At 42.6% G+C, this 24,026-nt stretch overlaps 1 protein-coding gene across 1 annotated transcript in view; it reads right to left on the reverse strand.

The window, feature by feature from the left end:
- The window catches only part of ITGA8 (integrin subunit alpha 8), a 238,366-nt gene that overhangs the window by 14,426 nt on the left and 199,914 nt on the right, over nt 1-24,026 (reverse strand). Inside the window, exons 27-28 of the mRNA XM_089666320.1 lie at nt 23,122-23,235; nt 9,549-9,650 (exon numbers count right to left, since the gene is read on the reverse strand). Of these exons, the coding sequence (XP_089522446.1) occupies nt 9,549-9,650; nt 23,122-23,235 (216 nt within the window). The remainder of the gene's footprint in view (nt 1-9,548; nt 9,651-23,121; nt 23,236-24,026) is intronic.

The following is a 24,026-nucleotide window of genomic DNA, read 5'->3' on the forward strand; positions in this document are numbered from 1 at the left end:
GAAGATGACAACAGTTAGTGCAATCATTCGCAAATGGAAGAAACACAAAACAACTGTCACCATGCAAGATCTCACCTCATGGAGTGTCAATGATCATGAGAACAGTGAGGAATCATCCCAGAATACACGTGAGGATCTTGTCAATGATCTCCAGTCAGCTGGGACCACAGTCACCAAGAAAACAATTGGTAACACACTACGTCGACAAGGATTGAAATCCTGCAGTGCCTGCAAGGTCCTTCTGCTCAAGAAAGCATATGTCCAGGCCCGTCTGAGGTTTGCCACTGAACATCTGAATGGTGCAGAAGAGGACTGGTTGAAAGTGTTGTGGTCAGATGAGACCAAAATCGAGCTCTTTGGCATCAACTCAACTCATCGTGTTTGGAGGAGGAGGAATGCTGCCTATGACCCCAAGAACACTATCCCAACTGTCAAACATGGTGCTGGAAATATTCTGCTTTGGGGCGTTTTTCTGCTAAGGGGACAGGACAAACTGCACCGCATCAAAGGGACGATGGACGGGGCAATGTACCGTCAAATCGTGGGTGAGAACCTTCTTCCCTTGGCCAGGGCATTGGAAATGGGTCGTGGATGGGTGCTCCAGCATGACAATGACCCAAAACACATGGCCAAGGCAACAAAGAAGTGGCTCAAGAAGAAGCACATTAAGGTCCTGGAATGGCCTAGCCAGTCTCCAGACCTTAATCCGATTGAAAATCTGTGGAGGGAGCTGAAAGTTCGAGTTGCCAAACATCAGCCACCAAACCTTAATGACTTGGAGAGGATCTTCCAAAAGGAGTGGGCCAAAATCCCTCCTGAGATGTGTGCAAACCTGGTGGCCAACTACAGGAACCTCTGTGATTGCCAACAAGGGATTTGCCACCAAGTACTAAGTCATGTTTTGTGAAGGGGATCAAATATTTATTTCCTTCATGAACATGCAAATCAGTGCATAATTTGTTAGACATGCATTTCTTTTGAATTTTTGTTGCTATTTTTTCTCTCAGTGTTACAATATACCTACTATTCGATTTTTAGAGTGATCATTTCTTTGTGAGTGGGCAAATATTCAAAATCAGCAGGGGATCAAATATGTATTTCCTTCACTGTAGATAGTACAAATGTTTACACTGAAGATGTCAATGCTCTATTCACTAAGCTACAACAATCAGTATTTGCCATAAATATTGGTATTTTCATCAAAAAGCTGAAAATAAGGTTTGCTGTTACTGTTATTATATGTGTTGAAGCTCGGGGAATTCTAGTTCATTTTCTTCAAAATTGAATGCCAGTGTGATTATGATTCACAAAATGAACTCGCAAAGAACTTGAACAAGCAAGGACTTAATCTATGGGTGGTTCAGTGGATATGCAGTTGGCTAATGTAGTTGTAAATGGGGTTCATTCAGAACAGAGACCAATCACTAGTTGTATACCACAAGGCTCTGTACCACTTCTTTTCAATTTGTTTGTAAGTGATATAATTAAAGATTTGGGTGGTAAGGTATGTATTAATGCTGATGACAGAAAGGTGTGTAATATGTTTGATATCCCTGGAGGTGTCTGTAACATGGAACATGATTTGGCATTGCTGGAAAAATGGTTGAAGAAGAGAAAATGTTAGTTCATGGTTTCTAAATGTAAAATAATGCATGCAGGGAAAATAATCTTTTGAGAGAGTATACCATTGGGGAGACAGTATTGGCCAGAACTACAGAGGAAGAAAGATTTAGGGGTACATATTTAAAATGATTGCAAAATAAGGAAACGGTGTGGTCAGGCAGTGGGAGAAGTGAATAAAATTCTAGAATGTATCACTGGTGAGATCGCCAGCAGGAGGAAGGAGGTCCTGATTCCTCCATATAGATCTTTAGTTAGACCTCATTTAGAATGCTGCGTCCAGTTCTGGAGATTTCACTTACTTAAAGATATTGATAGGATAGAATGAGTCCAAGGATGGGCAACAAAAATGGTGAAAGGTTTGAGGGATAAAATATTAAAATATTTTAGGAGAGATTGCAGAGACTTACTATGTACCATTTGGGGGAAAGAAGGGGAAGGGGAGACATGAATGAAACCTTTAAATACATCAAGAGTATGAATAAGGTTCAGGAGGGCAGTATTTCAATATGTGGCAAAGATCAAGATCATGGGGGCCATGACTTCAGGTTAGCAGGAGGAAAGTTCAAAACTAATCTTAGATAGTATTATTTTACCAGAAGTGAGTCAGTCAACAATAACAGGAATTGGATCTAAACATGCTTGGGACAAAACACAGGTCTATACTCTATACAAAAAAAGTAAAAGAAAACAACACACACAATATATATATATATATATATATACACACACACACACATACACGTTTTTCACTTGTATTTAGCTAGAGTCTGTGTCAGTATGGTAGCATGAAGCGATACCTGGACCCTACAGACATTGCACAGGCAGTCCAACTCCTCCAGGATGGCACATCAATACGTGCTATTACCAGAAGGTTTGTTGTGTCTCCCAGCACAGTCTCAAGAGCATGGAAGAGATTCCAGGAGACAGGCAGTTACTCAGGAAAGCTGGACAGGGCCGTAGAAGGTCCTTAACCAATCGGCAGGACCAGTATCTGCTCCTTTGTGCAAGAAGGAACAGGATGAGCACTGCCAGAGCCCTACAAAATGACCTCCAGCAGGCCACTGGTGTGAATATCTCTGACCAAACAATCAGAAACAGACTTCATGAGGGTGCCCTGAGGCCTGACGTCCTCTAGTGGGCCCTGTGCTCACTGCCCGGCACCATAGAGCTTGATTGGCATTTGCCACTGAACACCAGTGTTGGCACACTGGCGCCCTGTTCTTTTCACAGATGAGAGCAGGTTCACCCTGAGCACATGTGTCAGATGTAAAAGGGTCTGGAGAAGCCGTGGAGAACGTTATGCTGCCTGTAACATCATTCAGCATGATCGTTTTGTTGGTGGGTCAGTGATGGTCTGGGGAGGCATAACCATGGAGGGACGCACAGACCTCTACAGGTTAGGCAATGGCACGCTAACTGCCATTAGGTATTGGGCTGAAATCCTTGGACCCATTGTCAGACTCTACACTGATGCAGTGGGTCCTGGGTTCCTCCTGGTGCACGCCAATGCCCGGCATCATGTAGCAAGAGTATGAAAGCAGTTCCTGGAGGATGAAGGAATTGATACCATTATATGGCCCCCACACTCCCCTGACCTAAATCTAATAGAACACCTCTGGGATATCATATTTCGGTCCATCCGCCGACGCCAGGTTGCACCTCAGACTGTACAGGAGCTCAGTTATGCCCTGGCCCAGATCTGGGAGGAAATACCCCAGGACACCATCCGTCGTCTCATTAGGAGCATGCCCCAATATTGTCAGGCATGCATACAAACACGTGGGAGCCATACAAACTACTGAGTACCATTTTGAGTTGCTGCAATGAAATTTCAGCTAAATGGAGTAGCCTGCTGCATCATTTTTTCACTTTGATTTGTGGGGTGTCTTTGAATTCAGTCCTCTGTAGATGGATAATTTTAATTTCCATCAAACGATCGGGCATCCTTACGTTCCTAACACATCACCCAGTTCATATCAGTATAGATATCCAGCATGATGTTTCTCCCCATTGAGATCTGATGTGTTTTCAAAGTGTTCCTTTAATTTTTTTGAGCAGTATATATACATACATACACACACACACACATATATATATATATATATATATATATATATATATATATATATATATACACACAGTATGTCAGACTCGATGGACCATGTGGCCTTTTTTCGGCCATTACTCTTCTATGTTTGTAAATCAATAAGATTAGACACAAGTAGTAAGCACATCATAATAAAATAGGGAGAATTAGGAACCTTTGGCCTGTTTCATGGTTGAGAAAGGTTTCTGTGGTTACTAAAAGTATATCTTGAAAAGTGTGACAAAGTGCTACATTGCTCAACATTGGTTGCTAAAAGTTGGTTATTTCTAAAGGCAATGGTTAGGTGTGACAGATCTTTTAACATCTTCCATCATTAGCTTCCTTTGCAACCTTTATATTTGCGCATATGATATCTCAAAGTCCCAGATTAGGTTGGTGCTAGATTCTTCCCTTTGCCAGTCAGGTAATAATCTGATTGATGTCTGAGGGTGAAGTATCTCCATTCAGGGCCGCCAGCCCAACATATCTTATTAAGATTGGCCCTGGAGGCAAATGCCCCTTTGCCATCAGGGCCAGGTCTAGTCATCCCTTAATGATAAGTGAGAGAGAAGCTTAAAAACAACAAAACAGATGATATGCTAATTGCAACATGCTGAGTTTGTAGAGTGGGGTGGAGTGACCACACAGGGGTAATAACTTTTCTACCCTTTGCTGTTATGTCATGTTACCATCTGAGATGCTTTGAGAGTGTGAAAATGATCAGCTTGGATTTCTGCATCTCTTAATTGTATTCATTATGATAAAACAGGTTCTGTTCTCTAGCAGAAGCAGCTGACAGCACTGATATATGAGTGTCAGATGCTCAAAACTGTTTGTTCACCATATGGTAATATCATGTGTATGGCCAGGTGGAAGGTAGATCGCTCAAGCAATATAGCATGAACTTCTTGGTCTCTCTACGCGGGCTGCAAGAAAACATCTAGTGTGCCATAAAAAGAGACTGTTAAAAGAGAAAGCAGTGAGAGGAAAATAGTTCACCTTTCCCTGGACACTAGCAGGTCTCGGCCCTTCCTCCGTGGAAGGAAGTCTTGACTTCCCCTGTCAATGGGCCAGTCATAAATTGTGAGCTTTGAACCATCCTGCTCATACAGGGCAAACCATCTGTTCTGTTATACCATTATCAGGGTTAGTGATCATAGTATGAAAACATGCAGTTCATATAGAAAATAAGTCATAAGAACATGTGTGCACCTTCCAAAAGGCAGGATGCCATGTGGCCAGAAAAGTTAGCTGCTTTGATATGGATATGCAAACCGTGCATGTTAAAGGGATACAAACCGTGCATGTTAAAGGGATACAAACCGTGCATGTCAAAGGGATACATGCAATAACATGGGTCTGCCTTTGCAAGCAGCCAAAGCTGTCACCAATGAAAAAGTGTTAGCACTGGCCCTACTGCTTGGCTGACTTCTTGGACATTCTTCTCCTTTCTCAATAATGGCCCTATAAGCCTCTCTAGATCTTTGGGTTTTCAAAGAAGGTAAAAGTGAGCGATACAAACCAGAGAAGCAGCCAACGCACCAAAGGATACCAAACAACCTTTCAACGCGGCGCTTAAGTAATAATCAATATATATGCCAAAGATGTAAAATCATAAATCATATAAATTACATAAAGTGACTCATGACGAGGTGCCAACATATAAAGTGACTTTAGTGATATCATATATTCCGTCACTATTAAAGTGACCCGTGGTGAACAATGATGATAGAATAAATTGTCCCAATGTGAGTATGGGAGATCAAATTGTCTCCAATAATAAGTGCTCCATCCAAAACAAATGGTGAGATGACTGGTGTGTATGATAAGGCTGTGCACTCACCAGATGCACAGTCAATCTGCGCATTTAGAGACAATACTCTCTTTGGGTACACTGCAGGCTCCTGTATAGATGAAATCTGGTCTGGTCAAGTGTTCCCCTCTGCTGGCAGTATGGCCTTGTTTCCTCATTCATACAGCTCTGTGGGTTGTTGATGACTCACAAAGAGCCCAGAAAAAGAGGAGGCCAATAGTGTGATACTGTTTTAGCATGTGCAAGTTTATTCCATTCAAAGGCAGTAGTACAGGGAAAGAAACAGTTACACTGACCGTGAGATGATAACAAAGATGGCCACCGGGACCCGCGTGGTGCCGGCGGCGTGATGTGTGAGTCATCAACAACAACAACAAAGGTATATCTCTTGCATAAAGGTAAGCATTTTGTGTGGTGAAAGAGGAAAGATGAACAGTTGTAAAATAAATTGAAAAAAATAAAATAAAATGTAAAACACGAAATAATGTAAAAAACAGCTAATATAAAACCATTGGTGGATCCACAGACACCAACCCTGGGGAGCTTCAGAGCAGATTTAACCAATTACAGATCTTTGCTTGCTTGTTTCTAGTCACGAGTTTAAATGATAATTTACTTATACAGTATTTTAAATCTGCAGTGCTAATTACTGTATATAGAAATACAAATAAGATGATGAGCCTGTTCAATTATATACCGGGACACTTGAATAAACTCGGTTTTTGCCCATAAATGTCCTCCTTGTGCACCCTGAACGGAGGCTAGAAAATTCAACGGTAAACAGCTTGAGGCTACAAAAGAGCTTTCTATTATAAACAAGATTCTGAAAATATTTGTTTTAGTGTTTAAATACTGCACATGCCAAATGTCACATATCCCAGAACCGGCTCCTATTTTTTCCATTCTATTGTAAACTTCTACTCTAAAGGTCCAAGAACCGCTTCACTACGTTAAATACTGTAAACAGATGTCATGAATATTAATTGCCAAGAGCTCTGTCTTTCTGTTTTTCTAACAATTATTTCCAACAACTTCATCCTAAATCATTATTGCTGTTATTACAATTCTACAAGTCTTTGCTCTCTCGTCCAGCAGGGAAGTTTCTAATGTAGCTTGAAACAGTGCAGTTTATGAGAAGAAATATAATGGTAGTATACAACATAAAATGCACAGTGGTTTTACAGTCTGGGTAAATGTCCTGAGTGAACAATGTACCAGTTTAACAAATTTGCTTCATTTTTGAAGCGCATGTAGCGAGCAACAATTGCAGGAAGTATAGAGAAGTGTTGAGGTGGCATTTAAAATGTAAAAAGCCTGTTTGATCCTGTCTTCTCTGATCCTCCCCTACTGTTACTGTCCCCAGTCCATCTGCTGATAGCTCAGAGCCTTCAAGGCAAGATACACATGCTCAGTTTGGTGTGTATTGCTAGAGAGTTTTTTTTTTTCTCGGGAGAGTGCATTTGATCAGCACAGGGCCAATCAGCGCTATCCAGACAGAAGGTCAAGGGTCCTGCAGCCTCATGATCAATCAAGGGAGAATGAAAACTCCTCCTGCAAGCTGTAACCAGTGCTTTGCTGGACATTGATAGAAGTCACAAGACTGCTCTGACTGCTGATGGGAAATGGTATTTAGCAGTTTATATTTACTAAAATAATTGCATTTTCATGTTCTGTGTACCGTGGAGACCAGATATAGTGAATGCAGGGTCCAGGGAGACCAGATATAGTGAATGCAGGGTCCTGGGAGACCAGATATAGTGAATGCGGGGTCCGGGGAGACCAGATATAGTGAATGCAGGGTCCGGGGAGACCAGATATAGTGAATGCAGGGTCCAGGGAGACCAGATATCGTGAATGCAGGGTCTGGGGAGACCAGATATAGTGAATGCAGGGTCCGGGGAGACCAGATATCGTGAATGCAGGGTCTGGGGAGACCAGATATCATGAATGCCGGGTCTGGGGAGAGCAGATATAGTGAATGCAGGGTCCAGGGAGACCAGATATCGTGAATGCAGGGTCTGGGGAGACCAGATATTGTGAATGCAGGGTCTGGGGAGACCAGATATAGTGAATGCAGGGTCCTGGGTTTAGTAACACTTTAATGGTCTAAGATACTCACCGTAACGTACAGTACTCCTGATAACTCCAAACTTCTTGAGATGTATATTAGGGACACAAAGTAGGTAGGCAAAGGACACAACTCTGCTGCATCCCCTGATATGCGAACCAGGTAGAAATAATACATAAATATGATTGGTTAAACCCACAAGGGCTTTTACTTTTATACTGGATTTCCAAAATTAAAATGTAATAATTTAGAGGTTGGATAAAAGATTTAGCACACTATAACACTTTTGGTAATAGCTTTTTTTTATTGTGGCCAATACACCAGAGCAGAAAAAAGGGCAAAAAAAAAAAAGTGGGCCAGAGAGATATTGTTCCAAAAGTGGGACAACCCATCAAAACGAGGGACAGTTGGAAGATATGCTATTGGCTCCACCTACTGCTAGATCATCCCAAGGCTAAGGCACCCTGGCAATATGGTCTGGGTATAACAGCCAGAAGCTCCAGTGTTCCCCGTGTTTCCAGGTGTGGGACCACTCAGGCACAAAATCCAAGAAGACCTCACTTTAGCAGCATTGTGTGACACCTCTTGAGCTTGCCCCAAAAGTAACAGCAGGCAGGGATGACCATGTTCTGCATGTAGGCAGAAACACAACACAAGCAGAAGGTAGGCAATAGCCAGAACACAGGATATTGAAGCCTAAGCAATCACCTCTGGTATCCTTTTTCCCCTGTCTCAGAACATCTAAGAGACATTTAAACTCAAGGCTTTGTGACATCACATTCATGTTGGCACTCGTCTGCCCTGTAGCACCAACTTTAATCAGCATATGTAGTGGATGCATGAGCCATAAAAATGGGGGAGGGGGGTATACTAAAACTGGAGCACACAGTCTGTAGTAACCAATCAGCTTCTAACTTCAACTTATTCATTTAAACTCGGACAATAAAACCTACAAGCTGATTGGTTACTATGCAGCTACACCATATTCTGCATTCACCAGTTTTAGTAAATCCCCCCCAGTGTGACCAAACCAAGCAGGATGTTAACATGGGATCCGGCCACAGGTATGGAGGACCCCCAGCTAGCCACAGGTGGTGAATGTTGCTGTTTCCTTACATGAGAAACTGCATTTCACATATACGATAAAAAAAACTATGGTGCAAAATCACCCTTTTTGAAGCTAAGTAGCATACCTACTGCCTTAATTAGGATTTGGGGTGCCAAGAAATCAGATAATTAATTCAGTCCATAAAGTGAAAAATGAAAATTCTACAGCACACAAATTTTGTACTGACCAGTCTCCTTCTGAAGCCAGATCCATCTTAGGTCGATTTACTCAAAAAACAAACAATTGAAGTGACTATTGCCACTACTGCTTACTTATGCAGCACTGTATAAATCTTCTTTGTTGAATATTAATGGATAACTGAAACAATAAAAACATGGCACCTTGCGTCCTGCCTTGCTATTCTAATATTATTATACAGGATTTATATAGCGCCAACAGTTTGCTCAGAGCTTTACAACATAAAGGGAGACAATACAGCAACAATACAGTTCAATACATGAGGGTTAGGAGGGCCCTGCTCCTTGGAGCTTACAATCTAAGGGATATTTGTCTACCCGAGCACTAACCTATAGAAGTGATGAATGGGCCGCCCATCTCTGCATAACTTACCAGAGAAACACTGGGTTAGATTTACTAAAACCGGTGCACTCAGAATAAGGTGCAGCTGTGCATAGTAACCAATCAGCTTCTAACTTCAGCTTGTTCAATTAAGCTTTGGCAATGAAACCTGGAAGATGATTGGTTTCTATGCTGAAGTGCACCAGATTTTGCACTCTCCAGCTTTAGTAAATAAACTCCCCTCTGTTCATTGATCTCTACTGCTGGTACCCACATATGCATGTCCGTTTATATCATTGAAAACCTCATTATGACTATGTCTAACACTTACTACTATGCTGGCTGCTGGGAGTTTTTCTGGCTGAATGTTGTACGGCATCTTCTTGACTTCAAATGATACATTTGCTGTCAGCGCGTAATGATCGTTCATCCTCTGCAATGGAAATATATTGAATTATTAAAGTTATATTTCAGTATTAAAGTGAAAGTCTGGTGTATATTCAGTAGATCCATCATATGATCAATAACTGCACTGTTTAGCTCAAGCAGATCCAAACCCAATCAGTAAAACCTCATAAGCATTAACATGGTAATGTTATTTTAAAAGTGAATTTTAAGTCTTTTTAAAGTGTAATTCCAGCTGAATTCTTGCTAAGCCTAAACCTACTCCCACCCCCATTCTATGCCTATTCTAACTACTCTGTGAAAGAAAAGATGTTTATACGTACTGTGGCAGTGCGGTGTCCTGCCACGGTCAAAATAAAGCTGAAAACCCTGGATTCTCAACCAGGCAGGTTGAGGGGCTCCAGAGAGTTGATGTATTGCAGAGGAAACTGACTTTTCGGTTTCCTCATTTATTCATTGAGTTTGTTTTGGGATCTGGAGCCTGGAGATTTCAAAGAGATCTGGGAGGGATGAAATCTCCAATCCGGGGTCCGTGTTTTGAGAACCCCCAGCACACTGATTGCACAGGTGTGTGCAGGCCTTTTCGTAGAGGCCTAACCATGGTTCTGGGCTCCACCCCGGCAGACAGGAGTCAGGAGGGCTCCACCCTGGCAGACGGGAGGTCTCTGCCTTGGAGGCAGGTGGAAGCCAGACTAGCTGGTGTGCTAGTGGCCATAATTTGGGAAGAGTCTGCAGGAGACAGACAGTGAACTGCCTACAAGCCAGGAGGCTGAATCTTTGTTGGTATTGCTTGATGGTGGATACCCCTGCGTGGGAAGCATTTGTGTTGAACTTTTTCTTTTAAATAAAATTGGGCCAAAAGGCCCTTAAAGAAGCGAGTTGCTGTGTGCTTAAACAAGAAAAGCTCTACCATTTTGAAGCGAGTTCCCACAGTACCTATTCTGAAACCGTTCCAGTTTGTTCATGTGATCAGGTTCCTGCGCCAGCTTCAGCGTAGAGGAAGGACTGTACTGCACAAGACAACAGGATGGCCACCCCTTTAAGTTACTTTCTGTTTCACAGATGACTACATCTGTGCTAGAGGATTGTGTAATAATTTGTGTCTCTTTTCTCTGGTATTGCCAAAATCAAACACAGCAGACCTGTAGCTGGCCATACACCGATAAAATGTAATTCAAAGATTTTTATTTTTGGAATTTTCATTTGATTCTCTAATGATTAGTGGGGTCAAATCAGTGTTTGTTTTCAAATGTTGTGACAAGGAAATTTCAAATGAGCAGCATGGCAAAAAGTCTAACTGTGAATGTGGTTTTCGTTCAGGAAAACAATTTTACATATTGTAATTAAAACTGTTTACTATGGCTGGAATTCCATTGAAAAAGCAGGTCTGGATAAAATTTCAAGGGCTTTGAAACAAAATCAATCTACTCAATGTTGGCAACATTGAATGTTTTTCAGTATTTCCATATGTAGCACCCTCCTAATGTAGTATAAGCTGATAGGTACATTTAGCTAGCTCCTCTGTAATCAGTGGAGCAGAGATGGATTGTTTAGGGCTGCTCTATGTCTCACAGGCTGCTGCCCTGCTTACCTCTGTAATCTAGAGGAGTCTAGAATTATAATAGGATGAAGAACAAAGTAAGCAGCCTGAATATTTATGGAACTCCAGCCAATCTGAGAGAATCTTGAGAAGTGTGCCCAGTAGGTGTTTGAGGAGCCCATAAATAGTCTGAGGCCTGAGGCAGCAGGGAGAGATCCTGGGTCCAGTCCTGCTTGAGGAGACCCCTGTGCAGGGGAATACTACAAGGTGCCGTTAAGAAGACACAGAGTTCCAAGCTAAATCTTAGCTGGGGTGCCTATTCACAAGCTTAAGCCCTGCAATCATGTTGGGTCTGGAGAAGCTCACTGGAGAGAGCCAGGTGGAAGTTGGTGGAAAACAGTCCAGCTGTCCTATGGTGGTGTGAGTCTGCATCTCCCTCACTGGGAAGAGCCCGATGATCTTGTGGCTGTGTGAGTAAATGACCCTAGTGGTGGAAAGTCAGTGACTGTGTGTAGCCTTTGGTCTCTGGGAGAAGTCATAGTCACTGTCAGCATAGAGATTCTGTGGGACATAGCTAAGGAGTCCTCAAATTGTCCAGTTCTTCAGTTTTTGGGCAGTATCCCATGCTCTCTTCTCACCCCATCCAAGTTCACTGTTTCCAATAACATCCTAAAAAGACACCCCTAGAGTGTTTCTTTAAGCCAGTGGAAGAGTGAAGAAAATGCTGTATGCTTGGCGGTGTGTGCTTCATCTGGGGAAGTAGGACTATGTTCATCAGCAATCAGCGACTCTTTAATGGGTGTGCTACATGTACAAACCTTTGGACAAAAATCTAACCATGTATTGCGAGCTATAGTGTTTTTGAGGAATATCTTGTCATTCCTGTGCACATTATCCTGTCTTGCTTCTGCCGAGGTTTCTCCTCATGTGTCAACACAGTAAATTACTTTATGTGAAGGATGAACCTTCTGAAGACACATATCTGTAGGAAATGTGATTCTACTCTAAGTCTCTTGATGGCTTCCACAGTCAGAATGCCGAATGACAATACCAGACTAGAAAAGGCGGTGTTTCTACAGCACTTCTAGAATTCCCTCGAGTCCCAAGACTTTAGAATGAGCCATAAAAAGAAGCCCAGGTCCCCTGGATGATGGAGCTTTTGGTAATGTGAGAGATAAGTGGACCTGAGCCAGATGTGGAGTGAAAATGCGGGTCGGCATTTTTTATTTTCTACACTTGGGGGAATAGTTCTGAAATCTAGAGACTCCTTAGGCCTTGTGTATAACATTTACTTCCAATTAAAGCAAAATACTACAGGGCTCTGACAGAACCGAATAATTTATGGCTTTTCTTCCTGAAATAATTCCTTGCAGACTCTGTATCACACGCACAGACGGTTTTTGTTTCTACGGTTTTATTCTATATATAGCAGTCTGGAGAGACATTAGCTGCTCTTTTTTTATCACAAAAAAAAATTGTTTTTTTCCTTTTGTTTTCTAGCTGTACTAGAGCAACTACAATTTTATATGTGAACTACAGGAAGATATAAAACACAAATTATTGCAGCTCTGTAAATAATATTATATTAAAATGGTTCTGAAGTCAAGACTTTTTTTTGCCTTAACGCGTTCCCTGCATTAAGGTAAAAATGTCCCTGTAGTTGTATCACCTCTCCCCTCTCACTACTTCCTGGGAAGGAGACTTGTAAGTTAACCTCCCTAGCGGTCTGATTATGTCCATATTTCTGTGCTCAAAGCGGTACATTTTTTTGCATGGAAATATGAATTTTTTTATTGTAGGCCTGTAATTTTTAGGAATAACTCACTGAAATCTGTCCGAACAAGAATCTAGTAAACATTCCGGGTAGGATAAAATTTGAAACACAAAATCATAAATTATAATTTAATAAATAATCATAAAAAATAATATAATTATAATAAATTTAATTCAATAATATAACCAAACCAAAAACACTGAAATTTGAAATATAGAGCCACGTTCGCACATCACTGAGCAAAGTCGCAAAATCGTTTTCAGTGTCTGATGACAAATTTCCCCACAAATTATTATCACTCAATTCTGCAAGTGGTTCTGATTTACTATCGCTGTTCTCTAGCCGGTCTAAAAGAGGTTTTGACCTAAAGGAACGCTTTTTGGACGCCATGGACGTTTCTCAGTTTCCAGGCAGAAAGAACGCTACAAATGCAGGCAGGGCGCAGGACAAAGCACTAGGGACAAAATGTATGTGAAATGGTTTGATACAGTAATGTTTTACTATGATGATTTTAGATACTATGTGATTTTAGTGTATTGAGTGAATGTCACTTTTTGTCATTTTCAAATTTCCCGCCGTTCTGTCCCCCGTACATCCCGACGCTTGCAGGGGACGGAACCCAGATGACAGATGCCGGCATCCGCTGGATTACATTGACGGGAACACTGCAGGAGGGACATCGTGGGAGCGCAGAACAAGGTAAGTGAAGAACAGATGCCGGAGCAGCGCCGCATGGTAAGCCCGAGTGTAGCTCGGGGTTACCGCTTTTGGTACTGAAACTTTACCCCGAGCTACACTCGGGAATACCATCAGGGAGGCTACAGTGGTTGTAAACCTTTACATATACCCAGTGAAGTGACTGGCTTCAGGTGACACACAGATGAAACAAATCCTCCTACATAAGTTGTACATGTTTATCTGCAGTCTTCTCTTCTCTACATCCATTCAAAGTGCTGACTTTATAAAGTTTAACTGAAATTTCAGAAAAAAGGGGCAGAGAGCTGATATTACACTCTGCAGAGCTCAGTGAGGAGAGCTCTAAGAGCTGATTGGAGGGAAGAGACACACCCACCTTCACACAACTCACAGGAATAGAGCTGAGGCTGTCAATCTGCTGGAGGTCCCTCCCCTGTCACCATTTTTCTCTTGGTGTCAGGAAAACCTGTCAGAAGTGATTCATGCTGATAACAGAGGAACGAGGCAGCAGACAGAAATGACACAGCGCTCTGGATTAATACAATTACACACTATAGAGAGATATGCTTTGTTTATATTATTTCATATTTATAACCAATTTAAAGTGAAACTTCAGCAGAGAAAGATCAGATTCACTCCCTAGCTAGGCAGGACTGTGCTGTCTGGCAGAGCTGTGTAAATATCAGGGCTTTGTGGACAGAAACACAAATCTTTTGGCAGGTATACCAGCATATTTAAATTTCATCTGTGTATTTAGCTGTTTGCCTGGAGTTCAGCTATAAGATAATGTAACAGTAGCAGCACAAACTGCTACTAAAGGGAAACAGGATTTTTTATTGTAAAGTTTACACAGAAGTAATTTTGCATCTGGCTATTAGTCACTCTAGTGGCTATTATATATCGGACACTGCAATCAGCATTCTTGCAGAAAGGTTGCTGAGATATTATTAAAGTAAGATTCTAAACCTTTAATTAAAAAAAAATAAAATAAATAAATAATAGTCATGTTATACTTACCAGCACTAAGCAATGGTTTTGCACAGAGCAGCCCCGATCGTCCTCTTCTGTCGCTCCTGGCTCCTCCTTTTCGGTGAGTGCACCCATAGAAAGCTGCTTCCTATGGAGGCACTTGTGCAGACTCGCTCCTGAACCCCACTGGCTGCATCCATAGACACAGACAATGGGGCCCTGCCTTGCCCCCCGCTACCTGCTCCGTTGTCATAGGATTTGATTGACAGCAGCAGGAGCCAGTGGCTCCTGCTGCTATCAATTTGTCCTGTGAGGAGGAAGAGAGAGCTGCTGCTCTCGGGCACATCGCTGGATTGAGATCGGGCTCATTTAAGTATAAGGGGGGCTGGGTGGGATCCTGGACAGAAGGTTTTTTTTTTACCTTAATGCAGAAAATACATAACTGTGGAAAAAACCCCAAAAACTTAAGGTGTTAAGGGCACTTTAAGAGCAGATTTTTATCTCAGCAGTGTATTCTGTATACAGTCAGCTTGAGCCGACTTTCTTGTTTGGACTAGAAGGGCCTGTGAAGCAGAACTGTTGTGTTTCACTAAGCAGGATGCTCAGCATGTAAATGTAACAAGAAAGTATTGTCGTGTGTGTCGTTCACCTTATATCTTCCAACAGAATAATTTACTTAAAGTGGAATTCAAGCCTAACACTAAGGCCCTGTTTGCAGATCTGAGTGGCTTGGTACCGTGGCCAGAATCACTCCCATGTTAACCTGTCATTTGGGGAATGACACCTGCCCAATGAGAGGTAGACATGGGGGCGGGCTCACCTGGTGATATCACTGGCTGCCCCCACCTCCAAGCTTATCTGTCATTCAGCATAGATGGACACGTCGTGTTTGGTGGGCAACTTTTTTTTTTTCCCATGCGGGTCATACTTTTGATTTCTTTTTCTTTTTTTTAGTTTGTCAAAAACTGTGTTTGCGGTTTTACCAAATTTTTGGGTAAATAAGTGGGAGTACTATGTACCCCATACTCATTCACATGGGGAGGGGCTGGGATCTGGAGGCCCCCTTTTAAAGAGCTTCCAGATTCAGATATGCCCCTCACCTGCAGACCCCCACAACCACTGTCCCTGTCCCAAAGCATCCCAACCATGTTGAGGGCATATAGTCTGGTATGGTTCGGGAGGGGGGTTGGGTGCTCGCTTGTCCCCCCGCCCCCTTTCCTGGCTTCATGCTCGAATAAGGGCCTGGTAAGGAATGGTGGAGGATCCCGAAGCTTTTCTTTTCTTTTTTTTAAATTTTGAAAGCCTGCATTGTTTGTATACGATCTGCTGTCAGCTGGGAAACCCTCTGATGGCAAATGAGTAATGGTTGTTAAGGACATGGTGGCCAAACAGCCCCCCTCTCCTTAACAACCAGCTATTATTTAAATTAATTTGGATCATTTGTTTCATTCAGATACTTCAAATGAAACAAATGAATTTTGTTTTTTCATTATTTATTTCTGGTTCGTTGAAATTCGTTACTATTGTAATTCGTATTCACGTCTATTTTGGTACTTTTGAATTTAAAGCAACATAATTTAAACTCAGTTAGTTTATTTTAAATCATGTAAGAGATGATTTGTGATTGTTTTTTTGTGATTTACTGCACTTTGCACATAATTATTCCTCTTGGTTCTGTCTTGCTAAACTAGTCCAAATTGTTTTTTAAGCTGTGGGGTGCACAAGCTGTCTTTATAATTGAGTGTAAAGGTGTTCTGTAAATGTTTCTGGCACTTGGACAAGTGTTCTGTAAGGACGGATATGTACAGTTTTTTCTTAGTTTTTTCTTTCTTCGGATATGTACAGTGCAGATCTGGTTTCTCATCTAATCCAAAAATGAATCATCTGATTAATATTTTTCACTTTGATATCTGTCCAGCAGCAGCTAGTCTTGGACACTAGACAATGCAAGCAATCATTACATCATCATAGTTAATCCAGCTCCAAAAATAACTTGGCTACCGGCGAGAAGAAAAGTCGGAACTGGACATTTAATGGGTTATCTGTTAACGCTGAGATTACACTATAATGGATTTATAAAAAACAGACCATTAGTGAACTATTGCCTCTAGCAATTGTATTTCTGGAAAGGGGAAGTGCTGTCACCAACATGAACCGCACTCACCAGAAATTGGTGAATAGTAGGGTCGCAGTGCTGGTGAGTGCGGTTTATGTTGCTCACAGCACTGGTGGATGGTGGAAGCACAAATCACAGGAGGATAATCCTTAAAAATTAATATTTTTTTTGTTGAAGCACTCTGGAATTTGGGAGAAAGGACTTTATGTTTATTTTTAAGTTTTTTTGGACACATTAAGTTTTTTATGGACACTATAATATATTTTATGTAATTTATATTTTTTATTAATATGTAATTAATTTGGTTTGGGTATTGTTTTGTGCTGTTGATTTTGGTTTTTATTATTTGGTGTTTTATTATTTATTTATTATTATTTTATTATTTGGTGTTTTATTATTTGGTTGGAGATTATCCTGTGGCACAGGAGTGTGTATTTTTAATATTGCCTGCTCATGCTGGACGAGACAGATGTCACTTTTGAGACATCCGTGTCCATTCAGTGTTTAGCTAACAGTTTTCTGGACCTATATTAAATTATTTGGGTGACATCAGACTACCTGGCCACTTTATTAGGTACACCTGTTCAATTTCTTAATACCTCAAATTGCTAATCAGCCATTCACATGGCAGCAACTCAATGCATTTAGGCATCTAGACATGGTGAAGACGACTTGCCGAAGTTCAAGCCGAATGGGAAAGAAAGGGGATTTGAATGTGGCATGGTTGTTGGTGCCAGACAGGCTGGTCTGAGTATTTCAAAAACTGCTGATCTACTGAGAGCTTCACACACAACCATCTCTACGGTTTACAGAGATGGTCCAAATATCCAGTGAACAGGAGTTGTGGGGACTAAAATGCCTTGTTGATGTCAGAGGAGAATGAGCAGACTGGTTGCTGCGACATTCAGATGATAGAGTTAGAATTTGTCGTAAACAACATGAAAGCATGGATCCATCCTGCCTTGTATCAGCGGTTCAGGCTGGTTGTGATGTAATGGCATGGGGGATATTTTCTTGGCAATAGCAAGGTGTACCTAGTAAAGTGAGTGTATAGCGCCAACAGTTTATGCAGCAGCACACAATATAAAACGGAGACAGTACAATTACAATGCAGTTCAATACAGAAGGAATAGGAGGGCCCTGCTCTTGGAGCTTACAATCTAGCGGGACGTGGTACAAAAGGTAATAGCTGCAGGGGATGATCTGATGGAGGTGACTCAAGCAGAGTTCCTAGTTGGAGGAGGAGTAGGCTTTGTCACGATTGCGGCGTCAGACCCCAGCCCTTCTCACCAAACTCGTGACCGAAGGACTAGCCGATCTAAAACCGCGATGTCACGTGCGTAACAATGCTACACCCAGCTGCACCCTGCACAACGATTTTCCAGCTAATTGGACCACAATCGATGTACTGGCAGCCTGAGCGATTCTTACTGGGTCAGGTTAATTACGCAATTAACCCTTCACACTGCCACCACCTCCTTTTTGTACAGAGAAAGGGGAAACTCTGCAATATCAGCTAAAACACCATAATGATTGAGATAATCTTCTGCATAATACGGTCACCGCCAGCCAATTATGCAGAGGGTTAAACACACACAGTAGCGTCACTTTAGAGGCAGGAATTCGTAAATTGCAATACAGAGCTATAGAAACAGTTCAACACTTTCAGAAGGAAAGATTTATTACTAAAAGGTCAAACGGGTGCAATAAAAATATTTACAGAAAAAGATGTAACTAAGATATATATATATAAACATACAGAGACTAACAGCACAGCAAAGAGATATCAGAGAGAAGTGAAAGGGTTAAGGTACTTGCCAAAGTCCTGGGTTAGCAGATCCAAGTTTCAGAGCGAAAGGGCACGGGTCTCCCCAGGTGGTATTGATGTTAAAATGGGAGACATCTTCAACTCAGACTCTTAGGCCTGACAGCATATTTTGTAGTCCCCAGCAGGGTGTGTAGGTATGGGTGGATACCTCAACTAGAGCCAAAATCTCCCATAACTCATATTTTGGCCCATAACTTTCCAGCTGCACAAGTGACTTGATTTTTATGCAGACACGTCTGAGGATTGATTAGATATGAATTATGAAATTATACACTGTACGGTTCACGAGATCTATTTTTCTGTTTTCCTATGTATCTGAGATAATGCAAGTGACCTATCAAGCTGTTCGCCTTCTCGTGGCCAATCTGACGATAGGTCCGGTTTTTATGTAAGTCTCTCACATTCCAAGATATGAGACCTAGGGGCAAAATGGATTTTGAAAAGTGTTTATCTGATTCTGTCACCTAAGCTGAGTTAAGTTTATTAGGTTGGAATCTCTTTAAACTCCTGGGAAAGCTTGCGTTATCTCTTACGAAGTGTTACAATTTGCAGGTTCTTTGGACAGGGAGGCCCCAGCTCCCTTTGGGGGCTTTATAGCTCCTATGACCCTCCTGTGACATTCCCAACTCACACACATACTGGCCAAATGTCGCTGGGCCTCTCTAAGGAGGGAGGGGGGAAGAATGAGGGAGAAATATATTTGTCAGGATGGTTAATCCCTTTGCCAAGATGGAGGTTGAAGCCAAAATGGTTGAACAGCGTCCATCTCTGGGTATACGCTGTTACACCTTCCCCCCTTAGGTAGTTGCATTGGAGGGGACTGCAATTTCCCTCCTGACGCAACCCACTTCTGCCGCACAGAGCCACTGTGCCCAGGGGTTCACCTTGGGGTGATATGCACTGTGGGAGACCCAGGTTCCTTCTGAAAAGGAAGCTGTTCTCCCCAGCAACACTGCTGTGCCAACCAAGTGAGTGGTCACGAGTGAGCACCAGTCCGCTGTGGATATCCGAATACCATGGCGACTGCCGGGGTGCCCACCCGTTCACAAAACACTGAGGCTCAGGGGTGTCATCTGCTAACATAATAATGTGTAGCTTCTTGTTGAGGTAGAGAAGGAGATTTCCCTCTCTCATATTCTTCCTCAGGCCTAGGACTACATCTGGCCCGAAGGTAGTGGCGCCTGTGTGCACCGGAACCAGACAGGAGAATTCTGGAACTCGCCTCCCAGATGTGTCCACAGGTACCTTCATCCAAGATGAACAGTCCTCGCTACCTGCTAGCATCCAGGACACCAGTTCCTCCAGTTTCCTGTCTGCTAGGTCAGTTACAGGTCCAGCTGAGCCATGATAGTTGCACCCAGGCGTCTTACCATAGCCAGCTGCACCCACGACTGATGTAACCTGTTTTTTGGCCTGGGGAGTAGGCCAAGCCACAACTGCCTCAGTCTTCCCATGCCCAGACCTCTGGGGGTCTCTTCCTACCGGTGGTTCCCAAAGCTGAACCATAGACATGCCCCTCTGACAGTTACCCTTCTTGACTGTCAGACTAGGCACCGGCAGTTTGTTCCTGACTAGTGACAGGGGCTCGAGTTGCTTTTCCCAGACAGGGCCGAACACCGCAAGGCCCCTAAAGTGGGCAACTGCACCCAGTTCCATTCCACATTGTAGGTCATTCCTGACCCCTGGGGAGGTGGTTGGGGGCATTGGCGTTCTCAACCCCAACTAGCTTTCCTGTGAATTTAGGCAAGCCACATGGGGTAGTGAAGGCTGACTCGTCCTCAGCCTCCTGGGTTGGACATGGTGGCCCATATCCTTTGCCCAGGTCCATGATGGTTAGACAGCGGGTCCCTTCCAGATGCTCCATTACCCCACGGCGCCTGGGCATGGGGTAGGCCACAACCACAGGGCTGGCGCTCAGTTTTCCAAAGTCCTCAAAAAGCCTGGTCATCTGATCCTGTTTGAGGACCGAGACTACCGGGGATGCCCAGACTGTAGCGGACTGCTGGATTCCTGACTGGGTCATTCCCTCTGTCTCTTTGGCCCATTCAGCCTGCACCTCTGGGGAGGTGAGGTTGGCAGGAGGCAGGAGGGAGGCATGCATTCTGCCGTCTGACTCCTGAACCGCACGGGGAGCTCTCCTCAGGTTTCCCAGAATCCAGACAACATCTATCAGAGGCATTGTCAGCAGCTTCAGGACCTGAGTGGAAAGGAAAGGCGTTTGGAGCCGAGGACAGCAGCCCACCCCCTCAGAGCTCCGGAGATCCCTCGCATTTCCAATCCAGGTGTGCTGTCACTGCCTAGGACCCATGTTTGTTTGCCTGTTGACACACCATGACAGGTCAGATCAAATGACTTGCTTTCAGGCTCCCAGCCCCCTGCTGATAGGCCATTCTTCCTGTCAGGCCTGTGTTTACTCTTCCCAGCAGGGGAGCTCAGCTCTAGCCAGAGGCTGAAATCCCCATCTGAATGGCTTTCCAGGGCTGCCTTACCCACCAATATGGCACGATCGCGGTGTCACACCCCAGCCCTTTACACCAAACTTGTGACCGAAGGACTAGCCGATCTAAAACCGCGATGTCATGTGCATAACAATGCCACACCCAACTGCACCCTGCACGACGATTTTCCAGCTAATTGGACCACAATCGATGTACTGGCAGCCTGAGCAATTGTTACTAGGTCAGGTTAATTACGCAATTAACCCTTCACACTGCCACCACCTCCTTCCCTTTGCCAAGATGGAGGTTGAAGCCAAAATGGTTGAACCGCGTCCTGGGTATATGCTGTTACAGGCTTCCCTGAATAAATGAGTTTTCAAGGATCGCCTAAAGGTGGACAGGGTACGAGCTGACCGGACATAGTGGGCTGGAGGATGAGAGAGGCTCTGGAGAAGTGCTGGAGGTGAGCATGGGAGGAGGTAACAAGGGAACTGGAGAGCAGGAGGTCTTGGGAGAGCAGAGAGGATGCTCTGGGCGATATCTGTAGATGAGGTTGGTGATGTAGCTGGGGGTGATGTTGTGGATGGCTTTGTACATTGTGAAGGATGGCTTTGCATCTGGTGCAGCTGTGCATGGCAGCCAATCAGCTTTTAACCTTGGCTTGTTCAAGTAGCCTCCCTAGTAGTCAGATTATGCCAGTATTTCTGTGCTTAAAGCGGTACATTTTTTTGCATGGAAATATGTATTTTTTTATTGTAGGCCTGTAATTTTTAAGAATAACTCACTGAAATCTGTCTAAACAAGAGTCTAGTAAACATCCCGGGTATGTTAAATTTGAAAAACGAAATCATAAATTATAATTTAATAAATAATCATAAAAAATAATAATATAATAATAAATTTAATTCAATAATATAATCAAACCAAAAACACTGAAATTTGAAATATAGCGCCAAGTTCCCACATCACTGAGCAAAGTCGCAAAATCCTTTTCAGTGTCTGATGACGAATTTCCCTACGAATCATTATCACTCAATTCTGCAAGTGGTTCTGATTTACTATCGCTGTTCTCTAGCTGGTCTAAAACCGCTTTTGACCTAAAGGGATGCTTTTTGGGTGCCATGGACGTTTCCAGGCAGTTTCAAGGCAGAAAGAACAGTAAAAATGCAGGCAGGGCACAGTACAAAGCACTCGGGACAAAATGTATGTGAAATGGTTTGATAGAGTAATGTTTTACTATGCGATTTTAGTGTATTGAGTGAATGTCACTTTTTCACATTTTTAAAATTCCCGCTGGCTCCGTCCCCGTACGTCCTGACGCCGCAGGGAACAGAACCCAGAAGACGGATGCTGGCATTGGCCGGAGGACATTGCCAGGGACACTGCAGGAGGGACATTGTGGGAGCGAAGGACAAGGTAAGTGAAGAAGAGATCCCGGAGCAGCACTGCAAGGTATTCCCGAGTGTAGCTCGGGGTTACCGCTTGTGGTGCTGAAACTTTACTACGATCTACACTCAGGAATACCGCCAGGGAGGTTAAGCTTTGGCAATGCATCCTGGAAGCGGATTGGTTTCTATGAAGAGCTGCACCAGATTTTGCATGCTCCAGTTTTAGTAAATCAACCCCTGTATGTTATGACCTGCAATGGTCAGAGTGTCATGCCTATCTCTTCTGCTATTTCTATCTGCTTTCTGTAATGCTTTAAAAAACATTTAAAATAACTTAAAAAATTAGAAGGATTTGCCTTTATTATCCCCACCTGAGTAATCTCAGTCTAGTAACAGGCAAAAAGAGCAATCTGCATCTCTTTAGCCAGAAAGAGCCTTAGAAAATATCTCAGCTAAAAGGAACCTTCCACTGCAAGAGATGCCTGTAATTTAACTTTCCGCTCTGTGCAGGCTTCTGGCAAAGCCAACTACACAATTAAATAAATGAGAGGCCTGGGGGTTTTATGTACAAAAACAACTTGTCATATTGCAAGGAAGCAACATATGAACCTTTTGAGAGATTTAGAAAATTATAGAGGCCAAAGACTATAATGGAAAGGTCCTTTTTATACTGGTAAATCAGAAAACTGGCTTGAGTAGCAACTATGTATGAAGAATCATTCTTTCAGTGATAATTTTCCTTTAACTTACTTGTAAAAATGTCTCTGCCCAGAGCCTGGATTTGATCTTTATAAGGGCTCGTTCACCGCCATTTAAACGCCACACATTGCAGGAGATGGTTAAACATTTCACATTAGTGCAGTTCTGTTAAAAGAGTCAACAATTAATACATATTTATTACAATTAAAAACAATAGTATATTAGTAGATTATTAATTTAAAGGGAAATTATATTAGGTGGGGTTAGTTTTATGTTATTTTCTTTTTTTATATACAGTTTTAAACGCATACCTGTTCTTTTACTTTGTATATAATTTTTTTTTTTTACCAAATATTAAGTGCCCAAACACACCAAAACACAGTGTGCAAAAGCCAATGCATTCTTCAGCACTGAGAAGCATTGTGGGATGTTACGTTAGGCAGCCCATCAAAAGTAAATGGACTGTGATGCACCTCAATGCATGAAAAAAGGTTTGTTCTGGACATGTATTGGGTTGGCATTCAAAACAAATGGCACCACAACACACTAACACATGCCTGGTGTACGGCCATGGGTTGTGGTGACACACACACACTCAATTGTAAATTATTGCAATGCAGTACCATGAACAAACCCTAGTACAGGGCTAGCCCATGGGTCAGCATTGTAGAGGATGCATAAAAAGAAACTGAATGGATATTTTACAAATGAGAGACAAATCAAATGGATTGGACTTAAAGCGGAACTTCACTCTCTAAATCAACATGGACTATTTTTCATCCTCATGTTGCTAACATTAGTGGATAGATAGGAAAGCATATCATATTTACTTGTATTAAACTGTTTTTTTTACATTTCTTCAGTTACTTCCTGGCTTCCATGCTTAGGCAAATGATGTCATACATCCCAGGAGTCTTCAGGAGGAGACGGAGGGATCTGAGCTCAGTTTATGTCTG

Source organism: Staurois parvus, unplaced genomic scaffold, assembly GCF_062004578.1.
Source record: "Staurois parvus isolate SC_StPar_1 unplaced genomic scaffold, SC_StPar_1.0 ptg000051l, whole genome shotgun sequence".
In the NCBI taxonomy this organism is placed as follows: Eukaryota; Metazoa; Chordata; class Amphibia; order Anura; family Ranidae; genus Staurois; species Staurois parvus.